We start from the raw sequence: 13,394 nt of genomic DNA on the forward strand, positions 1-13,394 counted from the left end.
AAGAACGTATGCAATTATTTAAAAACCGGAAGTATCAAAAAGGCGACATCTAGCGTTATTAATTGGAACAAATTCAAAAATTAATCTATTTCTCAGTTGGCAATACGATGAAAAACAAAAAGTTGAGTCCCAAAACAAAACATCTGGGAATTACCTCTCTTTGTTTAACAAGTGTAATTTTGTCCCTTTAAAATACTTCTCAGTTATATGTCGTCAGTGATCTGGTAAACATAGAAAAAAATCTTAATTTTAATTAACGAAACAAAAAAATCTGACTGAAAGGTTTGGAAAAATTATAGAAAATGTTTTTAAGGAAAAGTTTTCTTTTTTTTGCGATTTTGTCAACAATTGCGTCATTCATAGAAGCTTCTGTCCTCGAGTAAGTAAAAAATTTCTTTTAAACATTCTTTCGAACGAAATAGGTAAATATTTAATAAATCAAAATCAAAATTACTAATCGAATGATTCGATTTTAAAATTGATTTTAATTCAAGCACTACTTGTTTACTGAAAACCAAAAAAAATTTATTTCATAATTTTATAATTAATTTTTTATTAATAATAATTAACTTTTTATAATTAACAATAAGAAGGCAGAGAAAAAAGTGGTAAAGAAAAAAATAAAAAAAAAAGAAATTTAGCTAATTCGTATTTTTTAAAAATGAATTTTAGAATAGATATTTATAAGAAATATCCATCAAGATTGTTACAACAATTAGACAATAGTTTACCTCAACCTCCACAAAATGAATCAGTCGTCTTGTATAAATTTATGGATGTAAGTATATATTGAAAATTTCTCCTTTAAAATATTTTAATTGAAAATAATTAATGATTAATAAATTAAAAAATTAATTAAAAAATAATATATTCTTTATATTTCTATTTATAAAATAATTTTTTTCCAGTCCGAATATTACGGTTTAATAAAAATTGGCCAACCAGCGAAGGAATTTAAAGTTATTTTTGACACAACTTGGAGCGATACTTGGGTTCCTTCTTCAAGATGCGATTTAATAGAAATTGCTTGCAGTAAGAAATTTATTAAATCAAACAAAGAAAAATTCACTCATATTAAAATCCGAACTACAATATATTAATGTAGTTTTCTAAATTTAATTTTAGTGACTCATACGAGATACGATAACACAAAGTCTTCAACTTATCAGGCAGACGGAACTGTTGTGAACATCACTGGAGATACATATTCACTCTTAGGATTTCTTTCCAGAGACAATTTTTATGTAAGAAATAATAATTGCAAAATATTATGCAACACTTCCAGAATGATTAAAAAGAAAAATTATGAATAATTTTTTTTTAATTAAAATAAAAGATTTTATTTTAATTCATTAAAAAAATTTCAGTAATAAATAAATTGAAATATTAATTAATAATTAATTTAGTACTGATTAATTATTAACTAATCGAATGTTAATTAATTAATTATTTACAAACTAATATTATTAGTTTCCTACTTATAATTATTAATAATTAAATAGGAAATAATTTTTTTTCTTTCCTAACATTTTAAATAATTTTTTTTCAAAGAAAGAAAAATTAATGAAATGATTTCAATTTTAAAATTAATGTATTGAAAATCATTGAATTCTTGCAAAAAATTTTATCAAACAATTTTAAAATAATTTAATTCCTTCAAAGAATTCTATTATTTATGAAAATAACAGAATTCATGCGAAGAATTTTTATAAAAACTTTTGAAAATACTAATTAAATTCTTCTAAAGGATTTCTTTGAATTTTCGTAAAGTATTGGAGTTTATTTAATAACTTTAATTGAAAATTTTGAATGTAATTGAATTTTATTAACTATTTCTTTCAAATTTTCATAAAAATCGTGTTTGGTCATAATTGAAAATAAACATTTAATTATTGAATTTTATTAAAATTTTTTAAAATAATTGAATTCATTCAAGCAATTTTATTAAAATATAGAAAATAATTGAATTGAACAAAAGAATTTTTTTCAAATTTTTAAAATAATCCTGTTCGTTAATAATTATAATTAAAAATTTGATTTTTGAATTTTATTAAAATTGTAATGAAAATATTTGAATTTCTCAGAAGAATTTTACTATATTATAAAAATAATTGAATTGTTACCAATAATTTATTAAAATTTTAGAAAACAATTGAATTCTTTCGAAAAAATTTATTAAAATTGTATTGAAATTAATTGAATTCCTTCGAAAAATTTTATTATTTATGAAAATAAAAGAATTGATGTGAAGAATTTTATAAACATTTTTGTAAAATCTTAATTAAATTCTTCTGAAGGATTTCTTTGAATTTTTGTAAAATATTTGAGTTTTTCTAATAATTTTAATTGAATTTTATGAACAATTTTTTTCAACTTATCTCATAAAAATCGTGTTTGTTAATAATTGAAAGTAAACATTTGATTATTGAATTTTATTAAAATATTTTGAAAATAATTGAATTGAATAAAAGAATTTTTTTTTAAATTTTTAAATAATTTTGTTCCTTAATAATTGTAATTAAAATTTTGATTTTTGAATTTTAGTAAATTAAGTATTGAAAATAATAGAATTTCTCAGAAGAATTTTACTATTTATGAAAATAAATGAATTATTTCTATGAATTTATTAAACTTCTAGAAAACAATTGATTTATTTCGAAAAATTTTATTAAATTTGTATTGAAAATAATTGAATTCTTGCAAAGAATTTTACTATTTATAAAAATAATTAAATTCTTCCGGAAAATCATTCAATAATCAATATTAATTAAATAATGACTTGAATGTATTTAATTACAAATTAATTTGTCAATAATTACTTTTTACTTATTTATTAATTCACTAATTAGTATTTAATTAATTTTTACTTATGTATAATTATAATTAAATTAGGAATTAATTAGCTATCAGTTAATTTATCACTTTATTAATAATAAAATAGGAACTAATTATCTATTTTATTAATTAAATTTTCTATTATTAGTTAATAGTACCTACCTATAAATATTTATTGTACTATTTAATTATTATTTATTTTCTTAAATAGTATTCAATGAATAATTGATTAAATAATTAGTTAATTAGTTGTTTTTGAATAAATAATAATTTTTAAATAGTTATTTGTAAGATTTTCGTTAGTTAAAATTGAAAATTAATTAAAATTTTATTTTTCGATTTTAGTTGCCTCATAAAAATGTAACGAACCAAACTTTCATTGAAATGACTCACATGTCATTCAAGACGTTTGCATTTATGAGAGCTGATGGAATTGTTGGTTTAGGATTTCAAAGTTTAAGTGAAACGAATTCTATTCCATTTTTTTATAATTTGGTACGACAAAAAGTCGTTAAAGAACCCGTATTCACAGTTTATATGAATAGGTAGAACAAGTTTATATATTTTTTATTATTATTATTGTTAATTAACAATTAATAATTATTAGTGTTTTTTAGAAAGAAAAAACAATGATCAATAATAAATAAATAATATAAAAACTAATATTTATTATTCAGGGATGAAACGACTGATAAAGCTGGACGATTAATTTTGGGAGGAACCGAAAGAAAACATCTAAAAGGAGATTTAACATTTACTCCTGTAACTAAGAAACAATATTGGCAAATTCAAATTGACTCGTAATATTTTTTTATATTTCAATTACGCTCATTAATTTTAATCTCGAACATTTTTATTTCATAATAGCATGTATTTTTTCTCTTCGACTCTATAGTAATAATTTAATTACGTAGTTTAAAAAAGAAAAATAATTGTTATACAAATAAGAAGACTTTAATTTTGATATAACATTTTGTTTGTTATTTTTATTTGTTATTGCCATTTGTAACTTTTTTTTTACTTATATTTCTTTTTTATTTATTTTGAAACGAAATAAAATTTTTTAAATTCCAAAAAAAAGAAATCCATGAATTCGGAAATATATTAAATATAAAATTAAAAATGAAACACTAATTATAATAATTAGCGTAGGTATTTAAATAGATAAATAATTAGTATAGTAATAAAAAACTAATTATATTTGTACAGAATTATGCTGGAAAGTGCTAAGAAAACTTTTAAAATTATTGGTAAAACAGCGGCAATTATGAGTACCAGTACGAACACTATAAAGGGACCAAGAAACGAAATAATGAGAATCAATAATTTATTAAATGCCAAAAATATTGCACCTCAAATTGGAAGATATGTGGTAAATTCTTAATCATTGTTAATTGCTTTTCTTTTTTTTTTAATGTATTATCAGTAACAATAATTAAAAAAATCATATCGATTAAAAGTTCATTTTTTAAATTAATAATTTTTTTTTAATTTTTAGGTTGATTGTAGAGAATATGCAAGACTACCTCGCATACATTTTATAATAGAAAATAAAAATTTCACTATTGAGTCAAAATACTACGTGCAAAGAGTAAGCAAAAAGATTATTGAAGAATATAGAATTTTATGAATATGACTATAATTATTACTTTTAAATAAATTTTTTAGATGAACTTTAAGAGTATGGAAGCATGTTTGTCACCTTTTGTTGAAGAAGACGGTGATTTTTGGCAACTTGGTGGAGCTTTCTTAATGCAATTCTACACGGAATATTATTTCGATGGACGAATCGCTATTGGACAGACTGTATTTTAAGTTGGAAAACAATTTTCAATTCAAATTATTTTCATATTAATAGATAGTTGGTTACTTAAAGAAGTTCATTTATAAACATACAAATTTACTATCTTTTCTTCAGAATAAGATTTTTAGATATTTTTTTGTATATTTTTAATAAAAAGAATAATAAATCTCCAAGAAAAAAATATTTATTTCACATCTTTCATTATTATTTTATTTTCTCTAAATTAGACAAAATAATTTCCAATTTTTCCTCAACTTTCATTAAATGATCAATAATTTCTTGCTTTTCACTCAATTCTTGATCTTTCACTTTTTTAATAACCGATTGCAGTGATAATTTTGCACTACCAAGAAGGCTACGTTTTTGTTGATCAGAACAATTTTTTGAACAATTTTCATAAGCATCGGACAATTTGATACACATATTTAAAACATTTTCAATAGATTCAATTCTTTGATACCATTTTGGATCGGAAACAGAGGCACGATATGCTCTCTGTAAATATTGCGCTGTTTTTTGATTATTAATATCGTCAGTTTGCAATGAATTTAATTCGGCGTAAAGTCGCCAAACTTCAGAATTATTTGGTAATGTTGATGTTATACGTCCAAAAAGTTCTAAAGCCTTTGATAAAATAATTCTTGATGAATTACCTTCGGCATCATTGATATCGTCAATTATTGCTCTCGATAAAATATTCAAAATTTGAACATCTAAATGTTGTCCTTTGATTTCAATAATTCGATGATAGCAGCGAATCACTTCGGTAAATCGTCCCAAATCAATACTGACGACCATTAAATTATCCCAAACTTCCCATCGATCATAATTACATTTTATTGCATCTTGAAGAGCTCGAAAAGCTCTTTGCTTCTCGCCTAATTTTATGTAGGCTTTTGCTAGATTATTCCACGCCTCGAAACTCTAGAATGATAAATGAAAAGAAAATGGTAAAATTGTTATAAGCACTTTAAAAAAGAAAATAATTCTTTAACTATAACAAATTTATCATTTAAAGATTTGATTTGTGAATAATAGTTTAAATGATTAAGTAATTGATTTACTAATTACTTAATTATCATTAAGTAATTACTTAAAAGCTTCACTTCTCACTTTATTTTTTTCTTAATTACTTAATTGATTCCCTAATCAGTGAATTTAATTAAAAATTACTTAACTGATTCACTAATAATTACTTTATTTATTTTCAAATAACCTAATTGATTAACTAATTGAATAACTTCTCACCGATTGTTCTAAAGCGCAAAATTTTCTGTAAGCTGTAGCGGCCAATTCCCAGTTTTCAATTTGTAAGCAAGCGAATCCAAGTCTCGACCAAACCGTTTCTTGGATATTATTCAACTCTGCAGAAAGTTTTAGATGCGGCACAGCCTCAACATACTGCAAAAAAGAAATATTAAATTAAAAATATTAAAATTTTTTTAAATAATTGAATTCTTACGATAAATATTGCAGGGCTCGTAGTAGGTCCGTAAATCCTGAAAAAGTCCGTAACTTTGCTTCAAGTCCGTAAAAGTCCGTTTTTTTAAAAAAAGTCCGTAAAGTCCGTAATTTCATTCAAAAAAGATGAAGAAAAGTTCGTAAATTGTACGATATAATTTTGAGAATTTTAGAGAAATTACAAATGATTGCAGAAAGCCAATTATTTTTAAAAGTAATAAAATTCGTCGCAAGAATTCAGTTATGTTCAAAAAATTTTTTAAATTCTCGTCAAAATTTCAATTATCTTTAGAAATATTAAAATTCTTCTCCAAAATTCAATTATTTTCAAAAAATCTAAAAAAACATTGTCAACATTTTAATTATCTTTAGAAATATTAAAATTCTTCGACAAAATTCAATTATTTTCAAAAATTTTAATAAAATTCATTAAAATTTTTTTATTATTTTCATAATTAACAATATTTATCACACGAATTCAATTATTTTTTAAAGTAATAATATTCAATTATTTTCAAAAATTTTAATAAAATCCATTGCAAAATTTGAATTATTTTCAAAAGTATAATAAAATTCTTTTTAGGAAAATTCAATTATTTTCAATAGAATTTTAATCGAATTTCTCGAAAAAATTCTTTAAAATTTTATTAAAATTCGTCCAAAGAATTTAATTATTTAAAAATTTGTTGATAAAATTTGTAATAGAAATTGAATTCCAAGAAACATTCAATTATACAATAAATTATTTATTTTTGTATTTAAATAATTGAATTCTGATAGAATTTTCTCATAAATATTGATTTAAAAATAGATTTCAGTTAAAATCTTAGATTATAATAATTGAATTCTTTCGAAGAATTTCATTAAATTTTAAAAATAATTAAATTTCTACCAAAAAGAAGTTTTATCAAAACTTTTTTAAATGTTTGAATTTCTGCTAAAATTCTGATATTTTTGAAAATAATTGAATTCTTGTTAATTTTTTACAAGAATTTAACTATTTTTGAAAATTTTAATAAAATTCTTCGCAAAAATTCAATTATTTTCATAAATAATAAAATTTGATGCAGAATTTCAATTATTTTTAATTAAATATTTATTTAATTAAAGAATTTACGAATAATTAAAATTTCGTAAAATTGAATATTGTAAAGAAATGAATTTGGAAATTTGTCAAAGAACTTTTTCGAAAATTATTAAAAATTATCGATATAAAGAAGAATTTTAGATAAAATTTTTAAAAATAATAATTGAATTGATAATGATTTTAATTATTATAAATTATTTTTATTAATAATTAATTTGTTAAATATATTTTTTTGAAATTTTGAATATGAAATTATTCACAAAATTTAAGTTGATATTTGAAAATCCAAAATTTTCTAATTAAAATTGTAAGTACTGAAATAATAATTTTTAGAAAGAATTTTAACAAAATTTTTGAAAAGAATTGAATTTCTGCAAAGAATTAGGATATTAAAATTTTTTTAAAATAATTTAATATTTTGAGAAATTTCATAATTGCATTGAAAATAATTGGATACTTGCAAAAAATTGTATTATTCATAAAAATAATAGAAATCATGCGAAGAATTTTATTAAAATTGTTAGAAATATTTTCAAATTTTGAGAAATTTCGTTAAAATTGTATTGAAAATAATTAAAATCGTTAGAAGAATTCTTTAAAAAAATTTTAAAATTATAATTAATAAATAATAATTAATTACAGTTAATAAATGAATTTTTTATCTTTCAAAATAAATTGATTTAAAATACAATACTGCTTTAATATTAAAAAAAGCAAATTTTCTTATTGTTTTGTAAAGAGGAAAAAAATGTTTAAAAAAACAAAAAAATTTGATTCTACAAATTCCTTATTTTTGATACAATTTTTTCTTTCTCTAAAGGGATAATAAGTAAACTGTAGATAAAATTTCTGTGTCCTTACATTTTTCTTATTGAAATGGAAGATTCCCCAATGTCGTTGTGCACGACTGCTTTTTCCTTCGGACAATTTCCAAGCAGTTTCATAATGTCCCTCTTCCTCCATTGCATCTCCAAGTAAACACCATAATTTCACTGACGGTTTTTTATCAATTTCTTGCTTTATAATTTCCGCAGCCTGAAAATAGTTTTTTAAATTAAATTGAAATCTCTTTTTCAATAAAAAGGAATTATTAAAAATTAATATTTGTGTTATTAGCTAAAGTAATATTTGAATTATTTATAAATTAAATAAAGTAGTAAAAAATAATAAAGATAGTTGTTTAATTAATCAATAATAAATAATTACCTTGTGTTTTAGGCCAAGAATCGTGTAACAAAGAATAACATCTTCCCAAAGATGAAGACTCAAATAGAGATCGAGAGCTCCTTTAACGAGTCCTAAATTCAATTTTTGATCAGCGAGCATTTGTTTGAATGACCATTTTGGTCTTAAACCACTCACAAAAAACAAATCCATGCGATATGAAATTTGTACCTTATCATCATTCACCTGATCAATTAAATATTCCATTTGCGCTATTGATCGTTCAATCGTTCTCTTGTGATTCGATTCATTAACACATCTTTGATACAATGACGATAATTTCAGGGACCAATTATTTGTATTTTCAATCACTCTCTGTAAAATTTAATTTTTTATTTAAATTATGTACATTTTCAGTTAATACTTGATTAGAAAAAATAAAAAATTACTTACCGATAAATACGGTGTAATTTCTTCAAAAGTAAGCTGATGTTTAGGTTGCGAAATTTGTAGCTGAAAACTTAAAACATTTCCAATTAAATTACGTTTGAATATTATCAGAGCTCGAACCAGTGAAAGTATTTAAAAATACGGACTTTACGGACAAATTTTACTTAAAACTATAAATTAAATTTTTTCATAACTACAAAACATGAAAATATCGATCACTCCAAGTCTTCGACTCGGAATGATCGATTTCTTCATGTTTTATAATTGAACTAAAAATGGCAAATTGATAAAATTTCAACTGAAATTCATTTTTAAATCAATTTTTATCAAAAAATTCTACTAGAATTCAATTATGTATTTAAATATAAAAATAAATAATTTATTAATAATTCATTGCTTCTTAAAATTCAATTCTCATAAAAAATTTTATTAACAAATTATTAAATAATTTAATTCTTTCTACAATTTTTACATTTTACGAGAAATTCGATTAAAATAATTGTTTTAAAACATAATTAAATTTCTGCGAAGGATTTTATTTTTTAGTGTTTTGAACTAAAATTTTTCTATTATAAATCCATTATTTTTAATATAATTTCTTGAAAAAGTTTTTTGAGAAATTTCATATTAATTTATTTTTAACTGAAATTTATCATTAAATCAATTTTTATTAGAAAATTCTACTAGAATTCAATCATTTAAATACAAAAAAATAATTTATTGACTATTTTAATGTTTCTTAGAAATGAATTCTCATAAAGAATTTTATCAAAAATTTTTTTAATAATTTAATTCTTTTGACGAATTTTAATAAAATTTTTAAAAATAATTACATTTTTCGAAAAATTTTATTAAAAATAATTAAAATTCTACAAGGAGTTGTATTATTTATGAAAATAATGGAACTATTGTGAAGAAATTTATAAAAAATTTGTAAATAATTGAATTCCTATGAAATTTTTATTATTTTATGAAAATAATTAAATAATGTTTGCGTAATTGATTTCTTGCGAAGTATTTTATTCAAATTTTTTAAAATAGTTGAATTCCCATAAAAAATGTATTATTTGTGAAAATAATTGAATTCATAAGAAGAATTGTATTGAAAATAATTGAATTGAATAGGAAAGTTTTATTAAAATTGCAATTTTATTAACTAAATCTTGTAAAGAATTTTGTCAAAATTTTTTTAAATAATAGAATTTAATTACAGGGTTGCTACAGAAGTCTGTTTTTAAATTTCCATGACTTTTCCATGTTTTCCAGTACCAAATCTGATAAATTTTCAGGTCACCTTTTGAACATTATAAATTAGAGCAATTTTTGAAGAAAAATTGGCCTAATAATAATAAATTAGAATTTTTCTGTATTATAAAAATTTTCACGTTAGATTATCTCTATTTGATTATTAAAGCACAGACAGGGTGTCTACTGAAAATATGACTTAAAATTCCAGGACAGATTTTTTATTTTTCCAGGACATTTACATGTGTAATATTATTTCATATTACGATTAACATAATTTAAATTAACCTACTTGAACAAAAATATTAATTTTATTATAAAAAGAGTTAAAAATCAATATTATATAATATATAGATATCAGATTCTTTAATCAAACGACAAATTAAAATTATTTTTTGATGGATCAAAAAAATTATTTTTTTAAATTTGAGTAAAATTTTTAAATTATTGAATATTTAAAAGCAAAATATGGAAAATTCAAGGATATTTCAGGACATTTCCAGGAATTCCAGGACATCATTTTTTAAAAGAAAAAATGTAGGAAAAAATATTAAGTGGAATAAAATTCCAGGCATTTCAAATTTCCATGACATTTCCAGGTATTCCAGACCATTTTTAAAAAAATCCCTGACTTTTCCAGGTATTCCAGACCTTTTTTTTAAAAAAATCCCGGACTTTTTCAGGTTTTCCAGGTTCTGTAGCAACCCTGTAATTTTATTTAAATTATTCGAAATAATTGAATTTCTCAGAACTATTTCTTTCAATTCTCTGAATATATTTGAATTCTTTCGAGAAACTTCATTATAAAATTAAAAATAATTGAATTGGTGCGAAGAAATTTATAAAAAATTGCTAAGTAATTGAATTCATGTGACATTTTTATTAAAATTTTGTTTAAATAATTGAATTCTTTTTACCAAGAATGTTATTAAATTTTTTGAAAATAATTGAATCCCTGTAAAAATGTTATTATTTATGAAAATAATTAAATTATTGCGAAGAAATTTATAAAAAACTCGTTAATAATTGAATACCTGTGAAATTTTTATTATTTTATGAAAATAATTAAATACTGTTTGAGTAGAATTTTATTAAAAAAATTTTAAATAATTGGATTCTTTTGGAAAATTTGATTAAAGTAGTAGATATTGAAAAGCATTGAATTGAGGAAAATTTTTGAAAATAATTGAAATTTTGCCAAGAATTTTATTAAAATTTTTGAAAATAATTAAATTTCTGCAATCATTTTACGGACTTGAAGCAAATTTACGCACCTTTACGGGATTTGCGGACCAAGTTCGAGCCCTGTAATATGAAAAAAAATATTATTTTATTAAAAATAAAAATTTCTTTACTATTTCGTCATGACAATCGCTTCTTCAATAGATCCCAATTTCACATTTTGTGTCTCCTCTGAAAATTGAATCTTCTCCAATCTCAAATCATCATTTAAATTCAAAGCCACTGGCATAATATCACACGATCTTGATGGAAATAATTCTTTTTCAATTTCAACTTTCAAAAATAATTGAGCATTCTTCACCTGTTGATATTTCGTACGTACACCTAATGCACCTTGCAATTCTAATTTTAATCCAGCCAATTTTTCGGCAATTTCGAAATATTTCTCCGAATTTTGTACACGTTTATAGGATAAATAGAAATACGTTATTTCCAAATTAAAAATTGTTTTTAAACAATCATTCGCCAACAAATTGAATTTTGAAATATTTTCCATTAATTTCTCCGATTCTTCAAATATTATTGTTGAATAATCATCGAGAATTAGTTGATGTATAAAATTTGCTCTAAATAACCACCAGGAACAACTCTCAAATGACGATTGTAATTGTTTATTGGAGAAAATTAATTTTGCAAGATATAAAAATTCCCCTCTACTCGTATTCTCATTGCATTCATCGTGTAATGATAAATTTTTCAAAGCCCTTTCACGAAGATGTGAAAAATTTTCAATTTCTACTTTAATCGATGGTCCCGTCCAATTATGTTGGATGAAATAAAATAAGGAAGCAATTCCAATTGAGAGCCAATTTAAATGTTGATCTGCATCTGTTTCAATGAGTTTTACAATTGTTTCTTCAATATTATCACTTGTTTTCAACAATGACAATAGATTTTCAGTTTGAAGCAGTAATTCGTATTTTCCATCAAAAACTTGTTTTACTACCGAAGGTATGTGAATGTCTAAAAAAATTATTTGTGATTTAAATATTCTTACGATAAACACTGGTTTATAATAATAATTATTAGCTTTTGGACAACTTGTCTTTACTGTTAAATATTAATAATAGTATTAATAGTTATTATAATTTATTAAAAAAGATTTTTAAAAAACAATTTTGAGGTTATGTAATAGAATTAGAAAGTTTTTTTATATTTAGATTAAAAAAATCGATATTAATAATTAAAAAATTTTAATAGTAAGAATAAGCGAATAATAAGATTTTAATATTACAGAAATTAAATATATTATTAGTGAGAAATAAACAATTTCCTTACCTTCATCGCCAACGATATAATTCAATAAAAGATATGTTTCAAGTTCACTAATTGATTCCATTTTTTAAAATTAAAGAAAATTCGTAACAGATATTGTTTATAATATTTTAATGGCTTAAAATTATTTATAATGTATACAAAACATTATTTTGGAGTTTTTATTTATGTTTATTTTACACATCCACGTGTTTTTGGTTTTTACTTACTTTTCGGAAATTTTAATCGCTTGCGCGCATGCTTGAAAAAACGATGTTTATTGGTTCTGCTTGGCGCCATTTTCCAAAAAGTATTAATTTAAAAGTTTGTTTATTAATTAAAATATACCGTCCAATACTGAAGAAAATGAAAATTTAACTGGTAAAATTGTTATTAATCCTAATATTATTATTTTCTAGTTGTCATTTATTCAAATGCTGAATTTTTCAAAATGCAAGTTAATAAAATACTTATGTTATGAAAACTTTCTTTTCTCGAACCTTTATTATTTCAAATTATTACCATAAAATATATTTTTTAATGTTTATATAAATGTTATTTGATAGAATGTTTACTTTAACAAATGTTATATAATTTCAAATAATGTTTTTATACTCGAATAACCACTTTTTCTAAGATTACAAAATCCAAATGGAATTTTGATCTAAAAAAATTGACTACCGCTTAAGGTCATGTTATTCAGTGGTCACGTGCCCCATATACTTTACTATGGAAATAACATGGCCTTAAGCGGTAAAAAAAATTCGATACACGGACCGCGGAGTTCGTATACGAGCTCGGTAGCTCGTATGAGAAATATGAGAAAACTCTCATACGAGCGACGTAAAAAAA

The 13,394-nt window shown here is 21.8% G+C and overlaps 2 protein-coding genes across 2 annotated transcripts; one reads left to right on the plus strand and one right to left on the minus strand.

Annotated features, from left to right (window-relative positions):
• Positions 1–104: 104 nt before the first annotated feature.
• On the plus strand, positions 105–4,792 carry LOC122507322 (lysosomal aspartic protease-like). The gene is made up of 9 exons (XM_043619976.1): positions 105–379; positions 673–778; positions 909–1,032; positions 1,126–1,244; positions 3,181–3,380; positions 3,513–3,635; positions 4,045–4,207; positions 4,334–4,426; positions 4,504–4,792. Exons 1-9 carry the CDS (start codon positions 303–305, stop codon positions 4,648–4,650), a joined length of 1,152 nt encoding a protein of 383 aa, XP_043475911.1. The 5' UTR covers positions 105–302; the 3' UTR covers positions 4,651–4,792.
• A 15-nt stretch (positions 4,793–4,807) lies between these two features.
• On the minus strand, positions 4,808–12,774 carry LOC122507319 (tetratricopeptide repeat protein 27). Its single transcript, XM_043619973.1, has 7 exons — positions 12,567–12,774; positions 11,402–12,251; positions 8,805–8,871; positions 8,394–8,726; positions 8,049–8,222; positions 5,888–6,040; positions 4,808–5,563 (listed from the first exon to the last, which is right to left on the minus strand). The coding sequence occupies exons 1-7, from the start codon at positions 12,625–12,627 to the stop codon at positions 4,844–4,846; spliced, it is 2,358 nt and encodes a 785-aa protein (XP_043475908.1). The 5' UTR covers positions 12,628–12,774; the 3' UTR covers positions 4,808–4,843.
• Between the last annotated feature and the right edge of the window lie 620 nt (positions 12,775–13,394).

Source organism: Leptopilina heterotoma, unplaced genomic scaffold (genome assembly GCF_015476425.1).
Source record: "Leptopilina heterotoma isolate Lh14 unplaced genomic scaffold, ASM1547642v1 Lhet_46, whole genome shotgun sequence".
In the NCBI taxonomy this organism is placed as follows: Eukaryota; Metazoa; Arthropoda; class Insecta; order Hymenoptera; family Figitidae; genus Leptopilina; species Leptopilina heterotoma.